This window comes from Melospiza melodia, chromosome 5 (genome assembly GCF_035770615.1).
Source record: "Melospiza melodia melodia isolate bMelMel2 chromosome 5, bMelMel2.pri, whole genome shotgun sequence".
Taxonomy (NCBI): domain Eukaryota; kingdom Metazoa; phylum Chordata; class Aves; order Passeriformes; family Passerellidae; genus Melospiza; species Melospiza melodia.
The window spans coordinates 70,880,145-70,906,735 of NC_086198.1; the positions used below are offsets into that span (position 1 = coordinate 70,880,145).

General features: G+C 37.1%; 1 protein-coding gene across 5 annotated transcripts in view; it reads right to left on the bottom strand.

The window, feature by feature from the left end:
* Positions 1-936: 936 nt before the first annotated feature.
* SLAIN2 (SLAIN motif family member 2) overlaps positions 937-26,591 on the bottom strand; it is a 34,070-nt gene continuing 8,415 nt past the window's right edge. The window contains exons 2-9 of one of the 5 annotated variants that reach the window (XM_063157320.1): positions 25,098-25,246; positions 20,161-20,325; positions 18,634-18,795; positions 17,122-17,481; positions 14,931-15,068; positions 9,928-10,005; positions 5,259-5,568; positions 937-3,570 (exon numbers count right to left, since the gene is read on the bottom strand). In XM_063157320.1, coding sequence (XP_063013390.1) covers positions 3,504-3,570; positions 5,259-5,568; positions 9,928-10,005; positions 14,931-15,068; positions 17,122-17,481; positions 18,634-18,795; positions 20,161-20,325; positions 25,098-25,246 — 1,429 coding nt within the window. In that variant the 3' untranslated portion in view covers positions 937-3,503. The other 4 variants (XM_063157324.1, XM_063157322.1, XM_063157323.1 and 1 more) reach the window with 4 other exon arrangements.

The following is a 26,591-nucleotide window of genomic DNA, read 5'->3' on the forward strand; positions in this document are numbered from 1 at the left end:
TTGTTACAGAAACCTACTAAAAAAGAAGTGCAAAAAGCTAATAATTACCAGATTTTGACACTGCTCTACTTTCCTGAAGGAATGGGGCAAATGGTACTTGACTGCAGACTAAAAAGTGGCAATACCTTTTAGAAGCAGCAGATCTGATGCCAGTTCTCCATAAATACGTCTGTTAACTATAGGGGGAAACATTTTAACCTACTGGCTTAATTACAAAATAGGGGACTATGCTGGGATAAAGGATTAGTTAGAAGTTTTACAGCTTAAATTCTGTTGAATTCAAGTGGCTACCAAATAGAATTAAATCTGCCCTTATTAATACCAAGACAAAGATGGCATTTGCATTACTATTGAATCCATTGCTTTATAACAAAATGCAGATTACAGAAAAATACCAAGTTCAAAACTAACTTCTTGCTTGTATGTGAGCCAAAGATGGAGGAATTCATATAGAAGGTAGATAAAATGTGTACTTAACAGTTCCAAGAGGTCTTAGTAGGTACACTTGTACATGGGTCAATTTTCTGCTAAATGCCAGAATTTTAAAAATAAAGTTTTCTTTCATGTGGTGGTCTGAAGTCCTGGAAAATGGAAAGGAAGGCTTGTATACTTCAAACTGCCCATACAAATCTCTCTGGATGCAAATTTAGAATACACTTTTTCACGTAAATCTGAACTATGCAGGGTCCTTCTGGAACAGAGGCACGAGTCCACCTCTGTCTGTGAGTGAAATCCCAAATTTTACCCAAATACAGTGTTGTACTCAGTTCATGAATTACAGTAGGCAGAAACCAATACTGGTAACCTCTAAAAAAAGAGAATACAGTTCCTGAAAAACAACCCAACCAACCAGACAGAAAAACCCCATAAAATATCCTCTAAATTTCTAAAAGATTTTAAAAACACTTTGTTGTAAAAATAATGATCCAGGAAGTGTTTTGTGGTAAGAATATTTTATATATTTTTTTACACTTTTAACACTTACAAAAACATTCAAACACAAAAAAAAATTAAATAACTTTGGGAGCAGAATAAATCCTTCTGCCTACACACATACATCAATTCCAAGCTGTTGGCACAAAAAGTAATCCACATTCATAAAACCCTTACTACTATATCAAACATAAGTTAAGTAAATCATAGGCACTATTTTATCAAATCCATATTTCCACAATTCTGCAGTAAATCTCTAAACACAGAGCCCCATGATTTCCTGATATCAATGAACTGGTAATGCACAAAGGCTTTCTAGCAAACAGACAGTCTGTCTTCTCAGGAAGTCATTTGCTGTATTTCGGGGAGAATAGCAGAGAAAAAAATCCCTATAAAACTCAAGCTGAATTTACCCAAGCGATGAATTACTTAACTTAAGGAAACGTACACAAGTTTGATGCAGCCATGGCAAAACCCCCAATATTGTCACCTAAACTGACTTTCAAAATTTGTAAGTCAAGTGAAGTTTGATCCAATCCATCAAATTCTCCTTTCTTCAGTGAAGACTGCAGCACTGATTTGTACAATGCTGAAATATTAAAATTCAGGCTTTACTGAGAATATGCACATTTGATCTAGTCCTGTTTTCTGCTGAACAGTGCTGTGAGATACATCCATTCCCTGTACCTGCAGGTGACTCAAGGCTGCATTAGTGGTATGCACTGCTCTGTACTGGTGAAAGGTGCTTTCTGCTGCAATCTGACAATTACAGTATATTTGACACCCCGACTTTGAAGTCTTAGCACAGATCTTGGTCTGGTGTGTGAAATCACCCATCAACCCAGAGCTTGCTTGAGTAGTTTAAGTTGCAAGTTAGTCTCCACTCTTTCCTATTTGGTTTCTTCCAAGTCAAGTAGTATTGAATGGCTTTTCATCCAGGAATATGTTAATGTTGGCCTAAAATTCAAGTGCTAGAATTTCAGGATTAGTTATCCTCTTAGTGGTGGGAGCAAAATACACCAGCAGTCCCAAACTCAGTTACTAATGGGGTTGAAGGCTACCTACCGTCCAAGCTGACTTGTAGTGTTTGTCAATCATTGCACAAAGGATTCACATTCTCTTACTTCATCAACTGTACATCCAAAATATTGAAAAACCTTCAAACAAAATCCCTTCCGCTTAACTAGTCCCACTCAATACAACTTTAGGTACAGATTTTTGTATGATGTCTTCCAAAACAGAAAACAATGGTTCAATGCTAAATATATCAGTTGTTCTGAGCAAAATGTATTAGAGTAAGTCAGAGCCACCAGAGGAGTTTAATAGCTTGTAAACAGACATAGCAGGTTTCATACTCTGTTACCAGTAATGTAAGATACACATATGTAAGGCAAAGTACATATTTAAACACACTTACATGGGCAATATCTTCTGTAAAAATATTTACAATTTAAAATAAACCAATTTAAGAAATGGATGAAAGTAAAAAAATAGGATACAGAAAACTCCCTCATACCATGGAACATCACCTAAATGAATATCATTTGGCATCAAGAGTCAACTCATTTCCTTAAAATTTGTATGTTACAAGTGCATAGTTGTGTTTCCTTCTCCTTAAATATCAGCATTTACAGTTGCTGCAGGCTGCATGTATAGTGGTATGGTATTAGAATAAATCAAAATTATCACTTGCTCTTTCTTTTGCAAGGAAACCTGCTATAAAAATTTTTTCCCCAAATAGCAAGCCATGTGTTAAAAATGTGGCTACAATAGTGAAGGCCATCTTTCCTGAGCCAGGAATTTGAAGTTAGAAAGATTGTACAACTGATACTAAGCCCTTTTGGCAATCGGACACAGGAGTGGCTAAAGCCAATAAATCAACATAGGAAAGATGCAATCTATACTATTGCATTGTGTGTGTCTGCTACATTCAAACCTTTTAATGCAACAGAAGTCATGGCTACAACTCCCTGTCTGCCCAATCCTCCAGAGTAGCTGCTGATTCTTCCTGCAGTACTGAAGGACAGATCCAGCCCCAGTTGGGATCTCATACAATTGATAAAAGCAACATTTCCCTAGCACTGTAGCAGTCTGCAGTCAGAACATGAGCTCTGATTCACGTAGCCTTTTTCAATAGTACATATTCAGCAATCTTTCTGCTGAGTTAAAGCAGGCTGAAAATGAAGTTTTGGATGATGTGTGTTGATAGTTATCCTTGCTGTTTTTCAAGATGGGCATTTCTTTGGCATTCATTCATTTTTGCCCTGACATTGGCCACTCTCATAAATGCTCATATTGATAACATTTTTAGCAAGCAATAAAAAAGCCCCCAGAACTGATAGCAATTTAATGTAGAAGTGATTGTATGACCACCAAACATCTGATGTTAGATGTCATTAAAGTGCTGCTTTATAATAATCTCTGCCAGTTTGTGCTAATTAGAGACAGAGAGGTTTGGAATTTTTACAAATTCCAAGAGTCACATCTGAACAGTTTGTTTAATCAAGCTGTCTTTTCGCCTGGTGAGGAAGTATCCATGAGCACTGGAACTCTGCATTAAGCTGTGCAGATCAGTAGCAGCCATCTTTCCAACTCTCATCTTTCACGTTGCCATATGTCTTGGGAGTGGGTAATGATCTAAAATGAAATGAGATGTTTTTCAGTTTCATATACAACTGTTCAAGTCTCTATCTACAATACATAAGAATTTAAACATTTTATAAATAACTGGAATATACACTTCATTCATTTACTTCTCTGCAATACAGTTTACTTAGGGCAATCTCTAGAGTATTTTCAGTTTTAGGTTTCATGTGTTGTATCTTGGCAACTAGCATGCCAGGAAAAAGGCTAAATAAATAAACAGATAGAAAACTTATTGCTATTATACTCTGTGAAAATGCAAACTTAATCTGCTTCCACCTAAAATGGGCCATTTTTTCAGTGATGTATATAAACAGGCAAATCCTTGTTTAGAATATTGCATTTTGCTTACATCAAAATCTGACATTCCTGGAAACTTGATTATTGCACTGTGTACAGAGTCTGCATTATAGAACCATGGAATTGTTTAGGCTGGAAATGACCTGTAAGATCATCAAGTCCTACCATTAACTCAGCACTGCCAAGGCCACCACAAGACCATGTCTCAAAATGCCACATCTACACGTTTTAGATATCTCCAGGGATGATAACTCCACCACTTCCCTGGCCAGCCTGTTCCAATGTTTGAGAACCCTTTCAGTGAAGAGATCTCCCCTGATACCCAATCTAAACCTCCTCTGGTGCAAGCTGGGCCTATTTCCCTTAGCCCTGTACATGCAAACTTTAAAAAAAAATTTTATAAAGTCAGTTTTAAAAAAGTTTAGTAAGTGAAACACTTTTCTATAAGCTGTGATTTGGACAACCACACTTCATTACTATTAGCAAACTCCAAGAAAAACAATTGCTTTTTATTCACAGAGTTTTGTACTGCTGATCAGTGCAGGCTTTAACCACAAAAGTCAGTGCTGTGACAGTCACTTGTCATTCCCCTGCCTAGCACTCACTGCAAAGCAGAACTTTTCCACTGTGCTATTTACCACCATTTTGTCTTTTTTACAGTACTACAGACTAACTGGTTTTCCCTCCTGTTTTAAAGAGATTCTTAATATTTCTCATGGATGACTGCTTCCTTATGTCAGCTTCTACTTAACACCTTCAGTGAAAACTGACATTTGCAGTTAATACTCAGTCTCTCTCACAGTAGTTTTCAAAAAGACACATCAAGCAACTTCTATTCTTGGGTGTTAGCACAGTTATGTTTAAGCTAAAAATGCTGTTTCAGCCTGGAGGTTAACTGCAGTGCTTTTTATGTTAAGTTTAGCAAATGCTATAGATGTCTCGGTGCATCTTCCTTCTGGAAGTTTCCAGCTGCCCAAGGAGAGAAACCACTCTCACCATGGTACTGTTGCTTGAGTTATGGAAGCAAGCAGTTCTGACTTCAGAATGTGTCACTCTCGTCAGCTGTATTTTGGTAACTTTTTACCACATGCAGACAAATTCTTGCCGCCTTATCAGCCCAGACTATAATTTTATTTACTTAGTTCAGTATCTTCCATTACTGATTTCACTTTCACTCATTTACTTTCACTCTCTCATTAAAGAACCTCTATCTCTCGGTTTGGATTCAAAACTGTTTTGGAAATACTTCACATGGAGGTCTCCATTTCTGTCCTGAAAACCTTAAGATCAAAATAACAATTGCAAGAAGCAGCAGCACAAATACACAGTGAACAACATTAATTTTGAAACCTTCAACCTCAGACTGCCTGTCAGAGACTCACCTGCGAACAGGCTGTGCAAGTTTGCTACGAGGCACTGGGATGCCCCCTGTGGAAGGGGCACTGGGTCTGGGCAAGCCACTCCTCATCCCTGCTGGTCTGGTGAGAGTAGTACTGTTAATACTGCTGGCAGGGTTGGGCAAGCCTGAGCTCTGGGCTGCGAGGGGCCCTGGTGAAGAACTGCTGTGCGTCAGCTGAGCGGCTTCTGGAGAGGCAGCCGAGCCCGGCCCGTGGGCGCTGAACGCTTTCACCGGCTGCCGCAGGGCCAAGGGCGACGGTGCCGCGGGCGAGCGGAACTTACTCGAAGAGGGTACTGCAAAATACACAAGTCACTTTCAGCTTGTGTTACACTATTACTGAAACTGGAAACTGGAAATTATGTGATTGTACAAACAATATGGAATGTATAATGGAATACAGCCAATCAAGCAGCAATGAGAAACAGGAATTCAGATGTCCTCTTTGTCATGTGTTTTTGATATCATAACTCTAATGCCCTCTTTGCTGACTACAAATATTTATTTGGATTTCTAAGTGATCCTAATCAGGCTATAACTGTTGTATCAGTTAAGTCAAAAAAAAAAAAGAGAAGGTGGCTTAGGAAGAAATTTAACTGCTTCAGAAACATGTGAACATAATTCCCATCTGTGAAAGAACATGTTGAAAAATACAGTATTCTAGTGGTGTGACACAGGCTTTAAACAGATTCAAAGTCTATTTTAGTCTTCAATGATGAAATTTTGAGCACAGAGCATCTTGGTGTTTCTTTAATGCTGTTCTGTTTAACCACTGAGTTAGAATTCATCTAAAGATATAGTTACATCCCACATTTTCTGGCAGATGGAAAAAAAAAAGAGATGGGGTTATCTGTCCTGATTTCAGCTGGGATAGAGTTAATTTTTTTCCTAGTAACTGGTATAATGCTGTAGTTTGGATTAAGGATGACATCAGCCAACCCCCAACACCAAAGAGGTTAAGGTGCTGCTTAATGAAACTTAAACCAGACAACTCTTAACAATTTATAGCCTTCCTCTTCTTACAAACATTACCTAAATGATCAGTACAACTAATATCTGTTTTCTAGTACTTTGTACCTGAGTTGGTATGCAAGGTTTTCTTATCAGTCCTTTCTGGGATAGGTTAATAAGACAGAATATTCAACAGTCCTTTGATAATGCCAAACCTTAAGCATAATTCTTCACAAGTATGAGGAATATTTACAAATTATGCATAACTTATCACTGAATAGAATACTTAAATAAACTCATCATCTTAGTAATGGAATGAAATTTCACCACCTTTTTGAAGTGATTAGAGTGAGTCAGTAAGAGTCAACACAGGATGATCAAATCAATCACGTGACAAAAGCATGTTTACATCTAATAAATCTGCATTAACTATACTTTCCTCTACTAAATAATTGTTTTATACTGAGACCAAAGTTGTATTGTTTTTGACAGATGTTGTGCATAAAGAAGCTGGTCCTTAACACAGCTTTTATTATAATTTTCAAGGTAGATCCAGTAAGAATATGAGGAGTGAGAAAGGAGACAGGTAATGCAGGAATGCAGCATCCCAAATGGGGTACAGAAGAACTGGTAATTTTGAGATTGTATTCTGAAGCTGTTTTTTATAGGGGATGTCTAGGAAGATTAATATGTACCTCATTAGAGATGTGAATTGGATTTGATTCCTTTCTGGATTACCCAAGGGGGCCTTTCCCCTGACAGCAATATCAAACACAGCATGAAGCCGCTCATGGGAAAAGCTGACAAGAAAAGGTGACAGAGAGGTCAAAACCACGTGACAGTTGCTAAGTGGCAGGGAGATTAAGTAAAAAAACCTTAAAAGCTGGCATCAAGCCAGAGTATGGATTAAGGAAAGCATTACCAACGGAATGACTGGACAAGAAGAGCATCCAAGTGCTCCTAGGACTAAGATAGATTATATGTAAGTTTTTAAAACGTGACCTCAGCTGTTAACATCAATGCAATCAAATCTGCAGAATTTCCAAGTGACTCTACAGTGTAAATAGTGGGAGCTTTTACCACTGAACTCCTCATTACAATGCTTGGAACACAAACACAGCACCATGTTAGCAACTGCCAACAAAGCAACGCCAGTGTATAAAAGCTGAGTGCAGCTTCGGGCCTCTTACAGGCACAAGAGGGAAAAGGATTTTAGGTAAAGAATACAAGCAACAAAAAGTTGCAACAGAAGTAAGCTTCCAGCATTCCCAGCAGAAGTAAGGATCCAGTAAATTAGTCTTCTCCATCCTCTTTAACCTTCTGCTGGCCATATTTTACCATGCTGCAAACTTGAGCTGTCAATTCACAAAACATTTCCTGTCAGCACAGCATTGCAGACATTGCTGAGAGCTATATTCATTCTTGTGCATAAAGGAATGAATTGTCTTCTAGAGCAGCCCACATGATGCAGTCTGGCAAACTGCCTAATAGTACAGTTCTACAGATAAAGAATTTGGTCTCAGAGCAGTTTTTGATATTCATTATAGTCAGTTTGGTCTATCTGTAAGACAGGATCACAAAGACTGCCTCACAGACTATCTGGTAACTGCATAATCATGTAGAGTATTTAGCTGATCCATGTTCAACAAAAACATGTAAACATGTAAGTGTAGCACTTAATAATTTTACACAACTCAGTCTCCTTATAAAGTAAACTAGAAACAGCTACAATTAAAACATCTGGCAGCCAAAAAAAAAAGAAAAAAAAAAGAAATTAAAAGGCATGGTGCAGTTATGATATTTAGATGTCCTACCCTCTCTGGATTCTGTCCTGGATTGTGGGCAGGGAGCACGAGATCTCCATGTGGCAAAGTAGGGTGCTGTGAAGCTGCAAACTTATTTGGCTTGCACTCCAAGGCCAGCTGCTGCACACCAACTTGAAAACAGATTAAATTCTAATGCAGTTGTTAAACCACAACCATTATGATGAGATGAATCACCCCAATATGAAAGAACAGATGAGGTATAACTATTGGAATCAATAAACTGATCTGTCATCTCAGTATAGGAAAGATGTGGACCTGTTGGAGCAGGTACAGAGCATGGATGAGTATCTCTCCTCTATCTGGAGAGAGGTGGAGGTCTTCAGCCTGGAGAAGAGAAGGTGCTGGGGAGATGTTACCACAAAGTGGTAAAAAAAAGCCAACATGTGTGTGAAAGGTGTCAAGCTATGCAATGAACAGTATTTTAAGAAGGTAAAATAATAAATTATCGCTCAGCTGTTCATTTTGCTGCTTCATTACTATTAAATACTTCTATACTCATGAGGATCTCAGATCAGAAGAAAGAAAAACCATTAAGGACCATAAAATAGCAAATAACTGAAAAAGACAAAGCAAGTAACTGAAAGGGTCCTCATTTGCAGTAAGGAATGACAACAGCCATAAACTAGAATATATAACTGGCAGTGCAATATGCTCTGTTCCTCATTCTCTAAGGTTTAATAATTTTTTACAAACAATATAAACTCAAAGAAAAGCTGATTTTCTGTACATTCCTACAGGCTGAGACTAGACCACTGACCTAATAAGTGTTCCAGACAGCCAGAGGGGGGCATGGCCACTGGAAAGAAAGCAAAGAAAGCTCTGCAGAGGAATAGCAATGGTGCTCTTATGCAAGGCAGAACACTGTGAGAACTTTATCTGGTACGAAAGGTATGAAAACTGTTAAAAGGCTTCCTCTTAAGACATGTGAATCTGTTCCACAGGCCTCATACTCTGCTAAAACTTTCTGCATGGCATGAAGATGACTAAGGAGTTGGCATTGGCCCCAAGAGAAACACGTACATTCTGTCAGTCCCTCATGTCTGCACCAGTGACTCTCACAACACTCAAAGGATTCTAGCATCTACAAGCTTATGAATTAGTCTCAAGCGTAATATGATTTTTAAAATGAGATCTTCTTGATTGTCATAGACAACAGACCAACTATGCTTAAAACCAGAATCATTGTTTACCTTAACTGTGAAATTGAGGCAGTGTCACATACAAGGCTGCCAGAGCTGATTAAAAATCGGATAAAACTGTCTAATTGTATTAGAGACTTGATATTTCATTGTATTAAAAAAAAAAAGTCAAGTTCAACCACTAGCAAACTGGAATATTATATACAAGAGTCTCTAATTCCTTGAGTCAACAAACCTTAATTCATCTGTGTTGGGATTAACCTTCTGTTTTTGAGAGGAAAAGAGAAAGCACAAGTACATGCAAAATAAGTTGACAGTCCACACTCATCTTCTCAAAGATAAATTTGTTAGCTTTTGTTCCCAGCACAAAGGACTGTATGAGTATTTTTACAACTTCTGTTTTAAAAACTGTATTTTGCCATTTAAAGAATTCCTATACAAATGCAGCCCTAGTGAATATGTATGTAGGAGTCTACTTTTCTAATCCCTATTTCCAGATTAATGTTAGAAAGTCACTGTTCCTTGGATTTTTATCTCAAAATTCAATCTCCTATATAACACAGAGTTTATTTTCAATATTTAGACCAAGAAGTTAACTTTCATACAGCAAGGACCACTTGGTTAATTTCTACAGTAACTGCAAGAGCAAGTTTAATAATCTAGAACATGTGAGATTTAATGCAGGCGAACCATTATCTGAGATTTGCTGGAGCTTGATAAGAGGTTGTAAGTTAATTACCTCCTTTTGTAGATGGAGTTTGAAGAAACTGTTTGGTTTTGAAGGCAGCACGAGGCAAATTTTTCTGCCTTTGCAGAGCTGTTGAAAGACAAGAAGTGTTATATTTGTCTAAGAAGAGAAGAAAACTAAATTTACTGGGAATTTCAGAATTGTATCCGCTTGTGAAGCATCAAGAAACAGTGTAAGTAAAACACTCTAAAAGCTGTTATGACTCTGGAAGTGATGGAGTTTTGTGAATGGTGCTTGCTCTTAATGGCAAAGAGTTGCAGAGGAGTGTGTCAGAAATTTTGCAGTGCAAAATGCGCAGATTTGGTAAGAGTAAAGCTTCTTGCAGGGCAAAAAGCCCAGAAATGCAAAACAAAAATTAAAACACCAAAGGGAGAACAAGCCACCTAGCAAACATGCTACAGCAATATGAGAGCAAGATTAGATACAGATGAAAATTAAACTGTTGTATTTGACCTAGGCAAGACTAAATTTTTAATTTTAGAAGTGTTTTCAAAAAAATATTCTAATACTATACAAAAGCATAAATCTTTGTCTAATATGATCATCATATAAACAAATTGTATTCTTCAGTTATGGAGACTTAAGCCTTCGTGAGAGATGTCTTTTTTCTCTCCTCTTCAAAAGTTATGCAAGAGGACTTAAGTTTAAAATGAAGACTTAACACTAAGATTTATCAACTGTCAGCATGTACCCAGCATGATGGAAATTGGTTTTTATTGCTCCTTTTCTCCCTCATCCTACCTTTTGCCTAGTAACACTCAGGGCTGGTGCTGCCTTGAAATGACCTCACTACCTACCAGTTACCAAGAGAGAAGCCAATGTTCCGAGAGCTGCAGAATCTTGGCATGGAGAGAATTACTTATTGCCAGAAGGAATGCACTGACTCAGCCTATTTCCATCGCAGCACATTTAAGGGGGAGAAGGAGGAAAGTAGTCAATGAAATAAAGCTTTGACTACACAGAGACTTCATAAAATGATAATGTATGAATAAACATCTCTGCTTATCTCAGTGTATGAAGTTTTATAGCAGCATAAAACTGATTGCACTAGCAAGGCTTATTTCCATAGTGAGAAGGAAGAAAGATGGGGGAACATCTGTGCAAAAAGATCCTGACCCTGAGTGAGGAATAATCCCATCACCAATTACTGAATATTGCTATAAAGAAGGTGGGGGGGAATAATTTGAATCCTAATGTTAGTTAATCCTTTTGTTTGATAGCATATAATGATTACTATCACCTTTCCTATGCTTCAGTCAGTGCAAAATACACAGTATTTTATGAACTATAAAAAATTCATCATATGTTTTATTAACATCACGCTGAAATTATGACTAGGTGGGCTATTCAATTTAGTCCTAAGAACTAACTAAAACTGTCATATTCAACAAACAGCAAAAAGGAATTAGATTGTTCATAATCAGTAAAATTCTGCCTGTGCCTACTACTAATAAACATTATTCCTTCTACCAACTAGAATCTAAATAGCCTTGGCAATATGTAATTCTTACTCAACTGGCACATGGTCTTCCTAGAAACCTTTTTTAAAGCATACATGTGAATAGCCAATTAAGTACAGTATGGTCTCTAAATATGAGCACAATTCCTAGAAATTTACTGAGGCAGACCACTAGGCAGACTGCTTCAGCCCTCAAGTATTCCACTTTATTATTTTCCACAGAATCACTGTTTTTGTTATACCACACAAAATGAAGAAAAGCTTCTTTCTTCGTATTTTGAATTTGTTTTGTCCTAATCCACTCAGATTTCAATATGCTACTGCACATGGCACTTTCTTCCCCCATCATTATTCACACTTCTTGCAAGTCAGAGAGATGGGATGATATGGAAAGGATTTTAAATATGCATATATCAAATTCCTTCCTTCTCAATGGAGACTCTAGGAAATAGACACTCAATAGCAAAACATTTCTGTGCACTGAAACACTGAACAGAGCTTAGGCAGTACAATCTGAGCAATGCTGAGCAAACATGCAGTTTGAGATAAGTGCCCAGTGCATGTTTATCCACACCACTTGCTGCTCTTGAAGTGCTCTGTGTGCTGTGACATTCCCTGTCACAGCTGCTGCATGCAGAACTCATGTAGTTACATTTACTTCTGATCAACTAACCGGACTACTTGGTCTCTTCAAAACTTACTCTTCTTCCTTTTACTCTGAACATGCCAAGCAGTTGGATCTTGGCAAGCAGACCAGTCACTTTACTGATAGTTTGAATCTACAGCTCGAGAAAGTTTTGTATTTAGCTCTTCTTAAAAGCATCTCTGTGCTCATAGTGCCACTAAGTACAAAAGCATCACACAGAATTCAAAGGCAGGTAGCTCCTACGTGGAAGTCACCCTACCATTTCTAGAGCTTTGTACAATCTATGTGGTATAGGACCCAAACACAGAGATTTCCCATCACTAACACTTTAGACAATACCTATTCCTTGGGGAACACACATATTACCATATCTTCTAGTGTTTTAAGGTGAACTATTTACTAGCTTTCATATTTAAAAAAAAGTACTTTCTGCAGAATGGCACGGAGACTCAGATGTAAATGAAGAATCAAATTGTTAAAATTGCTACTTAATTCAGTCTCTCTTCAAAACCAATTTGGATTGTTCATGACACTGCAGCTAAAAGTTAAAAGGCCTATGTTTTCATGTTTACAGTTGTACCTCTAAACACATCACGTCTTCCCTCTCTTCTGTAAACAAGCAAATACAATTTGGCTATAAAACTGTAAGAGGAATTGTCATTTCAGAAACTTACTGGATTCCTAACTCATTTTTTGAATGCCAGCAACCATAGCAAGTTCAGTATTGCAGCCACAGCAAATGTGCAAGTAAATTATGAACCGCAAATCTTTGACAAGGAGCAGAGTAGTGACCTCGGGTGGCAAGCCAGCGTCCTTGCAAAGGTAAGCTCATGCAAAACTAGCAGCTGTATGAGGAAGCTTCAAATCCCAAGACCCAGAAATCATTGCCAAGGGAAAACAAAAATTTGCTGCAATTTAACAGTGCTTTGTGCAAAGTGACAAAATATAAAACCAATAAAACAAAAAGTATACAATAAAAAGGACACAATTCTGGAAATCTTGATACAATGTACAGTTTTGCAGAAAAGTTTTTAATCCGGACTAAGCAAAGATACTTACTCATCGACTTCACACACAAACCGTTTTACGATTGTCAATAGCAAGACTCTGACAAACATCTGTAAGAGCAGGGAAACTGTAAAAGCTAGAAATCTGGCCTTTATTAATGATATTTAACTTACATTTAAATGTAAGTTGGTCTAGAGTGGTTCACATTTGGGGAAATTGTCTATGAAAGAAAAGTAAATTCACCTAGTAATTCTTAATGCATCCACAAGTTGAAAAAAAGAAATATAAACACAATCAGACCACTTTGGTTCCTGCAATGAAGTAACTGACTAAATATTGAATACTGAGTCTTCTGTTGTCTGGTCTTTCCAGAAAGTTTAGCCATGAAGATACTTTTAATTCTGGAAGTAGCCTTCTAGCTAAGTTGCTCTCTATGCTCTTCCCTTTCCAGTTCACTCAATTCTAAAGCACCAAATGAAATCTGTAGAGATTTTTACTAAAACTATTTTTTCATTAAATTTATTTCAGCTCATTTTGATAATTCTTCCTATCACTGAAATAGCACAGCTGTAGACCAGCTGCCCAACTCCTCTGAGTGCTTTCTACTTTGATAAGGCTGCCAAACAGGTAACAGTTGTGCATTTGAACTACACAAATGTCCTTTCAGCTTGAAATCCCACCTTCTGAGTGTCTGCCAAAGGTGGAAGAAGAGGGCCAAGGTGGAAGGATGCTGGAATAACTTATATGAACAATGGTAAAGTCACACTAACTTCTGTCTACTGCAGTATCACACACCTGGGACTGACTGTCCACACAATCCTTACATCTGCTCTGAGTCTGTACAAAGATGGAAACCTTGGAGTCTTTGGCTTGGTCTCTATTCCTTATTCTGTGTTTAACTGTACTTGTTAGCTTTAACACATTGTTTTGAAAGTTTTAAGACAACCAACTAGGTATGCCACTGTGGCTTCACTGTTCTATAGGTAAAATACTCCTAGTTAAATTCACAAACATTATTTTTACAATTCCTGCCAAATATATAGATTACGATGAGCCTTTATCACAGAATCTTTACAGTTCAAAGCTCTTCACATAAAAATATTCATGTGTTCTTTCCTTGAAAATGTCACACAAGGTTATTAAATTCAGAAACTTGTTTTAAAAGAAATGGTCAGGAAACATTTAAACAACAGGAACTGGCAATATTGACATATAAAGAAACATTGAATATTTAATTTTCATTTGCTTTAGCTTATTTAAGGTCACCATTTTCAAGAGATTTGTGAGAATAGCAGTATTTTCATATCAGCAGTTAACTTTTGGAGAAACTAGGAGAGCAGTGGGAGTCCAGCAATGGGCTAATATGTTTTATGAGACACAGGTTCATCCAAACCATTTTTAGGAAGTAACTAACACTTTAAGTAAATAAAGTTGCCAACTGGATATATAATCCATATGCTCAGAAAAAAAAAAAAAAGAAAGAAAGAAACTGCAGACATGGATTAACTTAAAGGGCTAAACTGAAATTAACACTTTCAGGTCATGTTTCACTTGTTAAAAAAAGCAATAAACATCATCTAGGTGTTTTTTTCAGAGCCTAGAAAGAAAAGTTTTGGACATGCTCAAATACTGTATTTATAATTCTTTATATTACTTCTACATATACTTCTGGTAAACTACGAATGACACCTTAATAAGAAACCAGACTTCGACTATTTTGCGAACCATAAAAACAGATTCACAAAAGTCTGATTACAAATCAAGATTAGCATCTCCAGTGTGGCATGCAATGTTCTGCCTTGCCCTGAGACTGGGCAAAGACAGCTGAACACCATCACTTAACTCTGAAATTCACACTGAAGTAGTACTAAAGGTACTTACTGGCTGAGGCTTGAGGTTGAATGCGAGGTATTCCTCCATTTGGCACTTGGAAGTTTGAGTCACTTCTGCTGTTTTTCACAGACTCTGCTTGGATGTTGGATGTCCTGGACAAGTTTGGAAGACTGCGCCTTAGCTTTTCTGTATGAAATAATACAAAGATACAACGTGTTGTCTGATGCTGGACAAAGGTCAGGTTGTGAACCTGTAGCTGAGCCCCAAATGTAAGTAGCCATATAAAACTACCATTTAAAAGTGTACTTTGCTACATTATTTCTTCTATCATATACAAAATATTTATGTATCTAAAGAGTACGAATGTCTTATTTCTCACCTATGGTGAAAAAAGTCAAGCATATTGTATTTTGAAATTGAAACATATCTGGATTGTGATTCTCTGGGTTTTATGGCAGTATTATCAAAGCTGGACAGACAAACCAAATTTGCACTTTGCACAGTTTTCCAATTATTTACCTAGAAGGTTATTTGTAACAAAACACTTGCCTGAAGAGTAAAAACAACATAGATGTTTGAATTTTTGAGACTGCCTTGTCCCATATCAGTCCATTACACAACAAATCACAGAGTCCCACTTGGTAAGGACCTCTTCATACACAGCATTATTCAAGTGTCCAGTTATGCTTCATCTTTCACATATGACTTGACTTATCTACTCAGCTAATGCTGATACGTCAGGGGCCTTCTAATATTTGTACCACTGTTCACAGAATATGAAAAGATGTCATTAAGTACTTCTCAAGTCTAATGACATTCTGTGTATCTCCAACCCATGCAGAGCTGGGTTGATGACATACTTTGGACAGAGGACTGAAGATGCCTTGACAGGATGCGTGGCCAACCTGATTCTGCAGAGGGATGCAGGGAAGAAGTAGGTTACAATGCACAAGCACTAAAGGTGAAAACAAAACTAAGTCTTCATTGGCTGAATATTCCAATAAGTGTACTTTCTTCACTTAGCAGTCTGCATTCCTTTGTACTGCACTTGGTACATTGTTGAACCCTGTCAACCAAATTTCCCTCCAATCATTTTAGACAAATAATATTAAAAAAAAACCAAGGAGCAAACCTGAACAACTTTTTTTGGCTGCTGTTGTATCAACTCTGAATATCCAAGCAACACTCAACTGCACAAAAACCACTGCAAGATAACTCCTTGGAAGTGTTTCAGAAACACATGATCACATACTCTATTTTGATTCCTCTGGTATGTGGGATACTAGCTTTTGGTACCATTACTCTCATAGGATATTTTTACTGCAGCTCATCTAGCACACATTAAGACTTTCATTTTAAGAAATGAATGGGAAAGGAATTCTCGATTAAGTTGCAATATAATTGATTAGCTTTTGTGTTGCACATTTTCCTAGATACCTAAAATTTCCCCAAATCACTATTACTAGTAAGGGGAATTCTTAATATTTAAATGTATATTCTTTCTAAATTTAAAATCTTAATTGCTGGATAAAAAATACATTTGTTGAAATGGGAACTTGCTTGCAAAATTTCATCCCAGTAAAAGGAGTTTCTGCTAGATGGCTACTAGGAAAAAGTACATTCAAGAAGAAAAGTTGCATCAGGATTATATTATTTTGTTCTATGCCAATATAGTATAACTCTATGAATTTACTCCAAACTTTGTTACGCAGCAGTTTTCACAGCTTTGAGATATCTAAAATATCCAACAAATGCATAATATTTTTAAGACTATGTTCGTGATTAAAAAGTTTCAGAGTCCTGTGCAACCAGAAGAAAGCATTCAGCTGCCTCAGAGGCTATAGGTATGCATAAATCACCATGTTACTCTTATCTGACCACAATTACTTTCCTCTGCATTTTGTTCTGTCATCTGCAAGGCCTAACTCTACTAGTAAATGAGTTTCCCTCCTTTATTTTAGTGCATTTGCCTGCCAAATATAGACCTTGGTCACTATGAAACTCAATTATACTCACTGACTGGATAACATCTAAAATAAATGTAAGCCTATTAACTTATCACACTGTAAGGGTGCCCCAGCAGAACTTAAGCTTTGCTTGCTCTGCGTTTTCTTCAGCAATTCAGAGATCAAACCACAATGTTACACAGGCACATAATTTTAGGACTGCACACTGACAAAACTCCTTTATACAGAAACTACACAGCTACTCGTGTAATGAACTTCAGACCGTTTTTTACCTTCACTTTTGACATTACTAGTTTGCAAGTCTGTAGGATGGCCTTGAAGGGAAAGACGAGGCTGCTGCAAGCGGCTGATCATGGGCTGTGGTGACACTCTGCTGTACTCTATGCTTCGGGCAGGTGATCGGGAGCGAGGCGAGTTTCTTGGGGATTGTTTTGGTGAAGGCCAGGGAGAACTGCGAGGTGATGGTGAGAACCTGCTGACAGCAGGGTGCACTGTGTGATGTGTGCCATCCTCCTCATCTTCTAAGCTCTGTGCATCAAGCTCCTGGTCGCTGAACGTGCCTCGCCGCGTGGAATTGCAGGAGGAGCCAGAACTACGCCGAGACGCCGTGGCTGCGTACTCTTGCCGCAGGCCTGGCAACAACAAGACCATTGTTTACTTGCTTCCAGCCCACAAATGGTTCCAACTAGAGACTGTGCACACAGATACCTGCACAGTTCTCAAACTCAGATTTGGCTCACCTTAACTCCTTTTATTGGAGGCATTAAATAAATTCCGATCAGAGCTCATTCCTTTTCCTAGTAAAGCAATCACCAGTATAGGTGTAATGTGTACGTACATGTTCATCTCCTCTCTCAGGCTGCAACTAGCAACACAGGCTACATCATAATTTTGGTATCAAGTAACATCCTACAACAATTACAGCAGCCACAGTGAAATGTCTCTTGCAATGTGTTAGTGAATCTAACAAAAAAAGCAACACAATAAGCTACTCCTAGAGAAACTGAAGGTGTTAGATCAGTGGTCTCTGAATCGCGGTGCCCACACCTCTGGGGATATACAAAGCAATCCACTGGCATAAAGCAAGAAAATTCTGAACAACTGATACTCTTAAAAGAGCATTTATCTTGTCTTTATCTCATACTTTTTAAAATTATATTTTTGTGTATGTGTATGTATGTTATACGTTAGATTAATACACGTCTATAGTTTATTAAAAAGTACATATATTAGGCATTTGGTTTTGTTTTTTTTCACTGGTAAGGACATAATAAAATAGTCTGGAGATCACCTAGTTAGACATCTGAAATTATTACCACTGCAAATTCAGAGCGACACAAAGTCTCAACTAAAGCTATAATTAAAGACAGACATCTATATAGGCACTTTTCTTAATAATTCTTTGCTATATTGACTTTATAATTCAATGATTTAAATTATGATTTAAGCATTGATATGACCAAGACTGGATTATATCAGGAAGGCACCAATCCCCTTAGAAGAATGGTGGCAGGCAGTAGTCCATTCAAACAATCATCCTTTTAGCAAATACTGTACCTTACAAAAGTCTTGTCCATTGTTCCTAAAGAAAACTTCTGCACAGCAACTTCCCTTGTTTAGCCTGGAGGCTGAAGTCCTTAACCAGCTTTCTTGGGCAAACTACATTTGTACATCCATAGTAGAAGTTATAATGCTTTTTCACACTTACTAAGCAACTACTACTGCAGTTATTTAAAAAAACAAAAATGCTCTATTTGATTTCAGGAAAAAAACCCCAAACTTACTTTCTTCCTGCATTCGTGCTAAAATTTGCACATCTGTAACATCATTTAACTTGTAATTAGACCCAATAGAGTCTTCATCCATCTCCGATGCACTTAATTCACTGTCCAGAGAAGACTGTGGACTTAGTGGAGGATTTCTATCTCCTGAAATTTTAAGATGACCTATAGAAGGAAAATAAAGTAACAGGTATTGTTGTTACTAAAAAAAAAAAAAAGAAAAAAAAAAAGGCAAGCTGCATTTCCTTTCCTAGTAAAAACCACCAGTGAAGAAACTACTACTGAGACATTGATCTGACAAACCATTTGACACATTTGATTATTTTATTGCAAACCTAGGCTGAAAATGTAACTTGTAACTTACAAAAGCAGGTCACAGCCATTACCTTCTAAAAATGGGCAACTTTATAAAATCATTGCGATAGTCTCAAAACAGACTAGTGGCAAATAATTTGGTCTATCATAGCATGCTACAACTGCTGTGAAGTTTGCACAGCTCTACAAAAAGGCAACTGCATACCTGGTTCCATCTCTGCTTTCATTCTCACTTACCTTGTAAAATGTAAGTTTGGATCTTTCTTAACAATAACATTTTTGCTGATCTAATGAATATTGATTCAGTTTAGAATGCTTAAAATAGACTTTATCTGAAAATACTGCCTGTTCCACAAACACACCTTTGCTGAACTGTAACATGGAAACTGTAACAAGGAGAAACTCTCCCTGTTCGCTGCCTTCTGCCTTCCCACTTCCTGTTACATCTCTGTCCCTCAGGCAGACATGTCATTGTAGCACACAATGCAGAGCAGAGCTACCAAGATAAAAACTGGGTAATGGCTCTCATGCAGTGCAGGCTTCTGTAAAAGCCCAGTGAACTAGTGATAGCTGGATTGTCAATGCAATGTTTTTTAATCTTTCCTGTAAACTAACCTAAATTATATACAATAAGCCAACAGTCTGACTTCAGAGTAGAATACATTCCAGGCACCAAATTTTTTCTACAGAGCAGAATAAAAGTAGAAAACATCGCCAGAAGTTAATGCTCACACTGATGGCTACAAAGGCTTATGGAATGCTTAACTGGAAAGTATGCTTCTTCACATATCAGAGGCGTTGCTGGATACACTGCATACCAAATGTTTCAGTTAGGAAACAATAGGATAGTTGAAAAAACTTCACAACTAACCTTTGAAAAGCTACCATGGAACTTACACCCCTGTCAATTACAGAGTCAGTTCCAGAAGCCACTTGGAACTCTACAGAATGATCTCAGGTGTTTTGGTCTAACTGCTAATCAGTAATTCTTGGGTCACAGACACCCAAAGAAAACATTTTACATGTTTCTCATGCCAGAGAGTACGCAAAAATCCCTGCCTGAAAAGCTTAAAATGTGTGATGCACACATCCTACAAAATGCTGGAAAGTTCTGGAGTCTTTCTTACTCTAGTTCGATGCAAATGTTGTCTATCTGAGCATATTTGTGAAGGAAAAGGAGGAAGAAAGGAAAAGACCAGACACACAGTGCCTTACCTGAGGTACCAGGAGGTATGAGCTGTTTCACTAAAGCAGATTTCACTGGTGTTGAGGAGGGAGAGTTGAAGCCACTGCTGTAGGGGCTGCCGGTATTTGGACTGTAGGAGCTCGCGTAACTGACCGCACTGAAAGGGCTGCTGTACAAACTCTGTCTCTTGAGAGCTGCAGGAAGGAGGGGAAAAGTGATTAATTATACTCAGTGAATCAATGAAAAACAAATACAATACTATACTGTGTCTTCACTGTGATTTAATTACTATGCAATTCAAGTAGAAAACTTCAGTCACCAGAAAATTTTTCCACTGCTTTCTTCACGCCTAGGTATAAACATAAAGTGAAAGGAGTGGCAGAAGAGGGCAAGACAAGATAGTGACAAGTGTTTTCTTTTCAGAAGTTAGATCTAAGATCACTACAGCTGATGTCTTTGAGATGTCCAGTGTAGGTGCTGGGAAGCAGGAAGGCAGTAGTAGCTCAGTTACACTACACCCCATACACAACTACATACAAACCAGAGCACACCAGGAAGTCGCGTTCTCAGAACTCTCAGACTTCTCTGAATCACACAATACTTCAACAGTAACTCCAAGACTGGCACCACACAACCAAGCAGTATCATCTACAAAATTTCCTTAAGCATATGCTAAAATCAAAAGCCACCAAGTAAGGCAAATGCTTCTGTATAGATTTGTGGGTACCAGAACATATCAGACTAAAGCAAATTGACTATTTCCTACTGTTAACCTTCTGTTCTAATAACTTGGGATTTTTTGACCATAGGCTTCAACCTCATATGCAATATAAGATGTAAATTTGGTACTTTCCTCTGCTATTTGTTGCAAATGTTTCAATGTTGAAGAATTTTCAGATTCATTTTAAACACTGGTGAACATTAACAGTGGTGAACAGTATGATACTGAAATTCCACTGGTTGTCAGCTATATTATTTGTTTAGTCACTTGACTATTTTGTTCAAAAGTTTACATTTTAAATGTAACAGAAAATGGAGTTTCACCTACAGAGGTAGTGGGATCCAAAAGACATTTAGACACTTTTGCTACAAATCAGTTCCTTCACTGCTGGAAGTATATTAATGCAGAAATGTATATAAGGACAAATTAAATTGCAAAATGTTAAGAAGAAAAAGCTAGAAAAGCCAACTTGATGTTATGTAAATCCAGATTAGATTTAGTTGCAGCTCACCCAGCTGCTGAAAGTAAGCAATTAAAAAATATTGTGTGACATTTATCTTAGTGAAAAGGGGCTTCAATAAGTGCAGTAAGAATTAGGCTACTGATAGCAGTGGACAGAAAAAAAAAAAAAGGAAAGGAACCCAAATTTCCTCACTAAAAATCATTGTTAATTTGACATTAGAAGCCAAAATAGATTACAGTTGCATGAAATGCTGCTTTCAGCAGCCAAGACCAGCTAAGCTTCAGCTTCTCCCCTTTGATCTTGGTCACTACATCCTCAGTTGTCCAGTGCAAACATTGGTGGGGCTGCACTATTATCTGACCTACTAAAGCAGATTTAAGTTTAAAAATATATTATTTAAACTGATTTTAACTGTATTGCATCACTTAATCAGTTTTGAAGAGTGCCCCCAAAAAAACATAACATCCTAGCCAATGGCAGAATACAGAGGCAAAAGCAGCAGAAATTAAAGCTGACTTTGCAGCAAATTCCTAAAATCACATCTCATGTAAAGATCCTTTCTAAACCAGTTAGTATTACCAGTGTTTTAGTTAGAATGAAAAGACAGTTATAGATGAAGGATGAAAGGTTTATATTTCAGCTTTCACTGCAAGTCTTAAACAATATATGTTAATTTCAGCAAGCTGTGACTTCACTAAATTCTAGCAAGTATTCATGAGATATTTTCAGTTTATTTTGAGTGTCAGAAGGGAAAACCTCCATTTGATTACAAAGCTCAGTAAACAAAGCCAGTAATTACAACTCACTCTGATCTGGATGATTATGATGAGGCCTTTGATATCAACTTCTAGCATTCACAAGGGAACCCCAAAGCATCTATTCCAATTGAATCTTTGTTCTCACACCAAAAAAAAAAATCTACTTTTCATCTCCTGCTGAAAAAGTCATTAAAAATCCCTAAGATGTAAGTCTGCACAACAGTTCTTTCTTTTGTATTTATTACACAGGCAAGTATTTTAAAATATTAACCACACATTAGAAAACAGTTCTACTACTGTATAGTCTTCAAAACAGGCTCTTTGTATACATCCATAATGATACAAAGTATTTGATCATACACAGTTGGGTTTTTTTGGATGAAATTTAGCAGGATTGTGCTACATGTAAAAAGTTTGCTCCTGTATGTGGTGAGACTTGATACACACAGTAGTTTTGATGGTAGCTAATGTGAACCTTCATCAGCACAGTAGATTTTCCAAGAAAAAAAAAATCTGGATTCAAATCCATTTTCTGGACCAGAATTTCTAAAGGTTTTCCAACAGGGATTTTTGTGACATTGCTATTTTTACAAATAGAGATATGGTATTTATTAGGAGTGTCAGACAAAACTAGTTAAGACAGATAATAATTTTAGAATTAAAATGATCCTAATATTAAACACTAGCTTACAAAAGATTACACATTAGCTTTCAAAACATCAGAAGGGAGGGCTGATAATCAGCAAGTTTATTATAACATAAATTTTCTTTTATAAAATACAGAAACAGTATGCAGCATCCAATTCCTTTTAGTTATGTTTCTGCTGAAATGGCAATGAATTTCCCTCTAGTCTGAACACACTTCCAACACTGAGCATGACTTGCTCTGCTGACAAGGCACTGTGCATCAGTAACTGCTAGCAGCAGCATGGAGCTGAGAGCTCCATGCTATTCTTCCCTCCTTGATTGTCATGCAATGAAAAATACAATGGAAGAAGACAATAAGATATACAAAAGAGCATTTGAGACTGAAAAAGAGGAAAAAGATATTAAGATTAGAAAGACCTAACAATGTAAAAAGAGTAAATGCAAAAGAAGCATCAGCAAGTATTCAGGGAAGAAAGTTACAGACATTGAACAGCCTTATCCATGGAGATTGGAACCAGAATATGAACTGAACCAGTAGGTAGTAACAGGTTAAGTGATGGGTCCATGAGGTACAAGTACTATGCAAAATGCAAGTTACATGACACTCCTGAAGTTTAGAATAGGAAATACACACAAAGTTACAAGAAACATCACTTGTCTTCCCCAGTGGAGCTCCCTGCTACCCTTATTCTTAAAGGAGGCTGGTTGCTCTGAAAGATAATTTTCTGTTTTGTTGAAAATTCATTTTTACATGCAATCTGTTCCAAGCAGCATGTGCTCCATTAGTATTTCCACCAATTAATACTACAAATTGTGTTATTCTTACAAGTATCACTGCCAGAAGCAGATTCACAGATATAGGGGAAAACAAAAAAAAGAGAAAACACATCATTGGAATGTTAAAACTTTGAAATGTATCCATTTCACAGACAAGTTTCCTGCCATTGTGCTTCAGCTATGAATTTTTAAAGATACCCTGTGGGTAGCAGAATTAGTGGTATTTCCGGAAGACTTCTACTCAATTCTGAAAGAAGTTAAACCACAAACAGAATTATGTCAATCAACTGCTATCCATTCATAAACACTCAGTAGTATTCAGATTCCCACACCTGTATCATCCTTCATAAATCCCTGTGATGTGAGTGCTTTTTGTTGTTCACAATCTCAGTCTTTGCCTGTATCTAAGTCATATATCATGTTAACTGTTGAGGTAAATTTTTAATAGACAATTGTCCAGGCAGCATAAAAAAGCACAAGAAATAGGGAAATATTTAGGGTGACTCGTACTGAAGGCACTTCCACCACTATGCCCATGATTTTCCTAAGAATAAAGAATGGATTCAAATTTTATTAAGAACAGTTTTAATAGAAACCAGAATAAAGACTGAATTGCTCCAAAAAACAATACAAGGACAGGAAAGAAGTCACAGCCAAATAAATTCAACACAAAGTTTACATATCACCATGGAAAGGAGGTGGCTGCTGGAACCACTCCTGGAACTGTGTGTTGATACACTCTTAGCTCAAGTCCAACTATTCTGCTAATTCCTGAAGATAACAGTTTAACATGTACCAGTAGCAGACTACAAAAAGAGGCAACAGGAGGAGAATAGCTATTCATAACAGAAAGTAAGTTTTCTCAGCATAATTTAAAAAAAATAGGTTCCAACAAAGAAACAAAACAAAGCAAGAAACCAGATGGACAGAGAATTCTAATCAGACCTTCAGGATTTTGCTGCTGGTTTGACATTAAAAAAGTCTGGTAATAGAAGGATGGAGAATGCAGACTTGCATTCTCACAGGGTCAAACACTCTCCAGTTTTGAATATAAGCAACTAATTAGTATGAAGGAAGAATCAAACTCTGGATTTTTTTAAAATCTGACTGTAACTAGATCTCAAGTTACTGGGGATGTGAGGAGAAGAAATCATTATCATCTCCCAAAAGTATTCAACAACATAAGCCTCCATTTCTTTAGGTGAAGTAAAATAGATAATCTAGCAGAAAATCAAGTTTCATGCTAAAATACTGACAAACACCTAACAATTATGATATTTTAATATAGGCCTCTATTAAAAAAAAAAAAAAAAAAAAGATGAGAAAACTTTTTGAGTTAAAACCATTGGCTTTTCCTGAAAACATCAGACCAAACTATGCAAGTATTACAAAACTCTGAAATCGCAACTCATGATCTAATGCCTTCTTTCATTTCATTCATATGAGTAAAATGAGTAGAATTAATGACTTTATAAACCATAATGAAAGCTTTAGACACAAGGAATTGATAAATGTTTTATCTCACAACCATTAGCTAATTTTGATGCTGTTTCAGAATAAATACATACAGCCCAGGGGTTTCAGTGTGCAGAAACTCACCTGACATTGTTTGCTCCAGCTTGTGGATCAGTGACTTCTTAGCACATTCAACATCAGGACTTGGGTAATCCAGTACCTGTCTGCACCAAACTAATGGACTGACACTTTTTTGCAGTGGATTTTTTTTCTTCTTTGGAGATGTATATAACCTGGAAAAGAGAGAAAAAAAAACAACTATGAGGACAGACAAAATGAGCGTGAGATCAGACATGCAACAGAATACCACGGAGTATGCTATTTCTGTTTTTATACTCTACCTACACGATAGTACAATCCCAAAAGATAAAGCACAGCTTTGACCCTACAATTAACTATTTTGGAGTATAACAGCAATAACATATGCCTACCAAGGACTTCAGACACATCATGGACAATTTCACTGTCCATAATATACATAAACATACAAGTGAGGATTAATCTTTTCAGACTCAACTGAAAGAAATAAAACACTATGCAATAGAGAACTCTTGTTTTCCTAAGCAAAGGAAGCAATAAGCATCTTAATAGCCAAGGAGCAGTGCTAAAGTACACAAAACACAACTACTGTTTCAGTAGCCTTGAACAATAAACAATTTATTTTTGTTTATTATTTCTATCCTAGCACCTGATCTTTTCACTCTCTTTGAACACAGAACAGAGAAACTATCTCTGTCCTAAGGAGGTACACAGTCAAGCATTAGCAACAAGGAAAAATAGATAATGCACAGAGGAGAGTGGAGAGAAACAACGAGATAATATTGTTTTGCCAGATACACTGAAACCTTTGTCTGTCTGCATCTCCACTCATTTATTTTAACATCAACATTCCATGACTAAAGAAAGTAGTAGTCTAGTTTAAAACCTCTAGAAATTTAGCTGAAAACTTCTCCTCCCTCAACAGAGAGATCAAAGGAAAAGTCATAACCAATCACACACTCACAACAGGGAACTTTAAGCCTTACTTGGAATTAGAACCAAACTTGGAAATGTGGTTCATCAAAAGACAAAAGTGAATTGCAAGACATAACTCTTAACTAGAGTTTATGCATGTGTAGAATCAGCTAAACAAGTGTTTCTTCTAGGGTAATGACAGACTTCATATTCCAAGTGAATATGACTGCATGCCACACAGCGTCACTTAGGAACATCTGACAGTCTAATCAGACATGCTTCTGTACAAAATACACAGCAAAAGTTGTTCTCTTTATGCCAATGACATTAGCAACACAAGTTATTTCCTACAACTTTCTCTCTACAAGATTATCTCATCTCTCCTCTGTAATTCTAGAACTTGAACTGTTTGCGTTATAATAGCTTTTAGAGATTTTCTGTAATTACTACCATTAAGCTCACTTCTTACAAAAGCTTATGTTTCTAAAACCACCTCTCACCCAAAATACTGATCTTTATTAAGAGCGAGCTCCAAAACACTCTTCCCTCTAACACAGAAATTAGCAAGCTATGCTTGCAGATCCAGGCAAGAAAACATTTCAGCTGCCAGGTTTTAAAATAAAA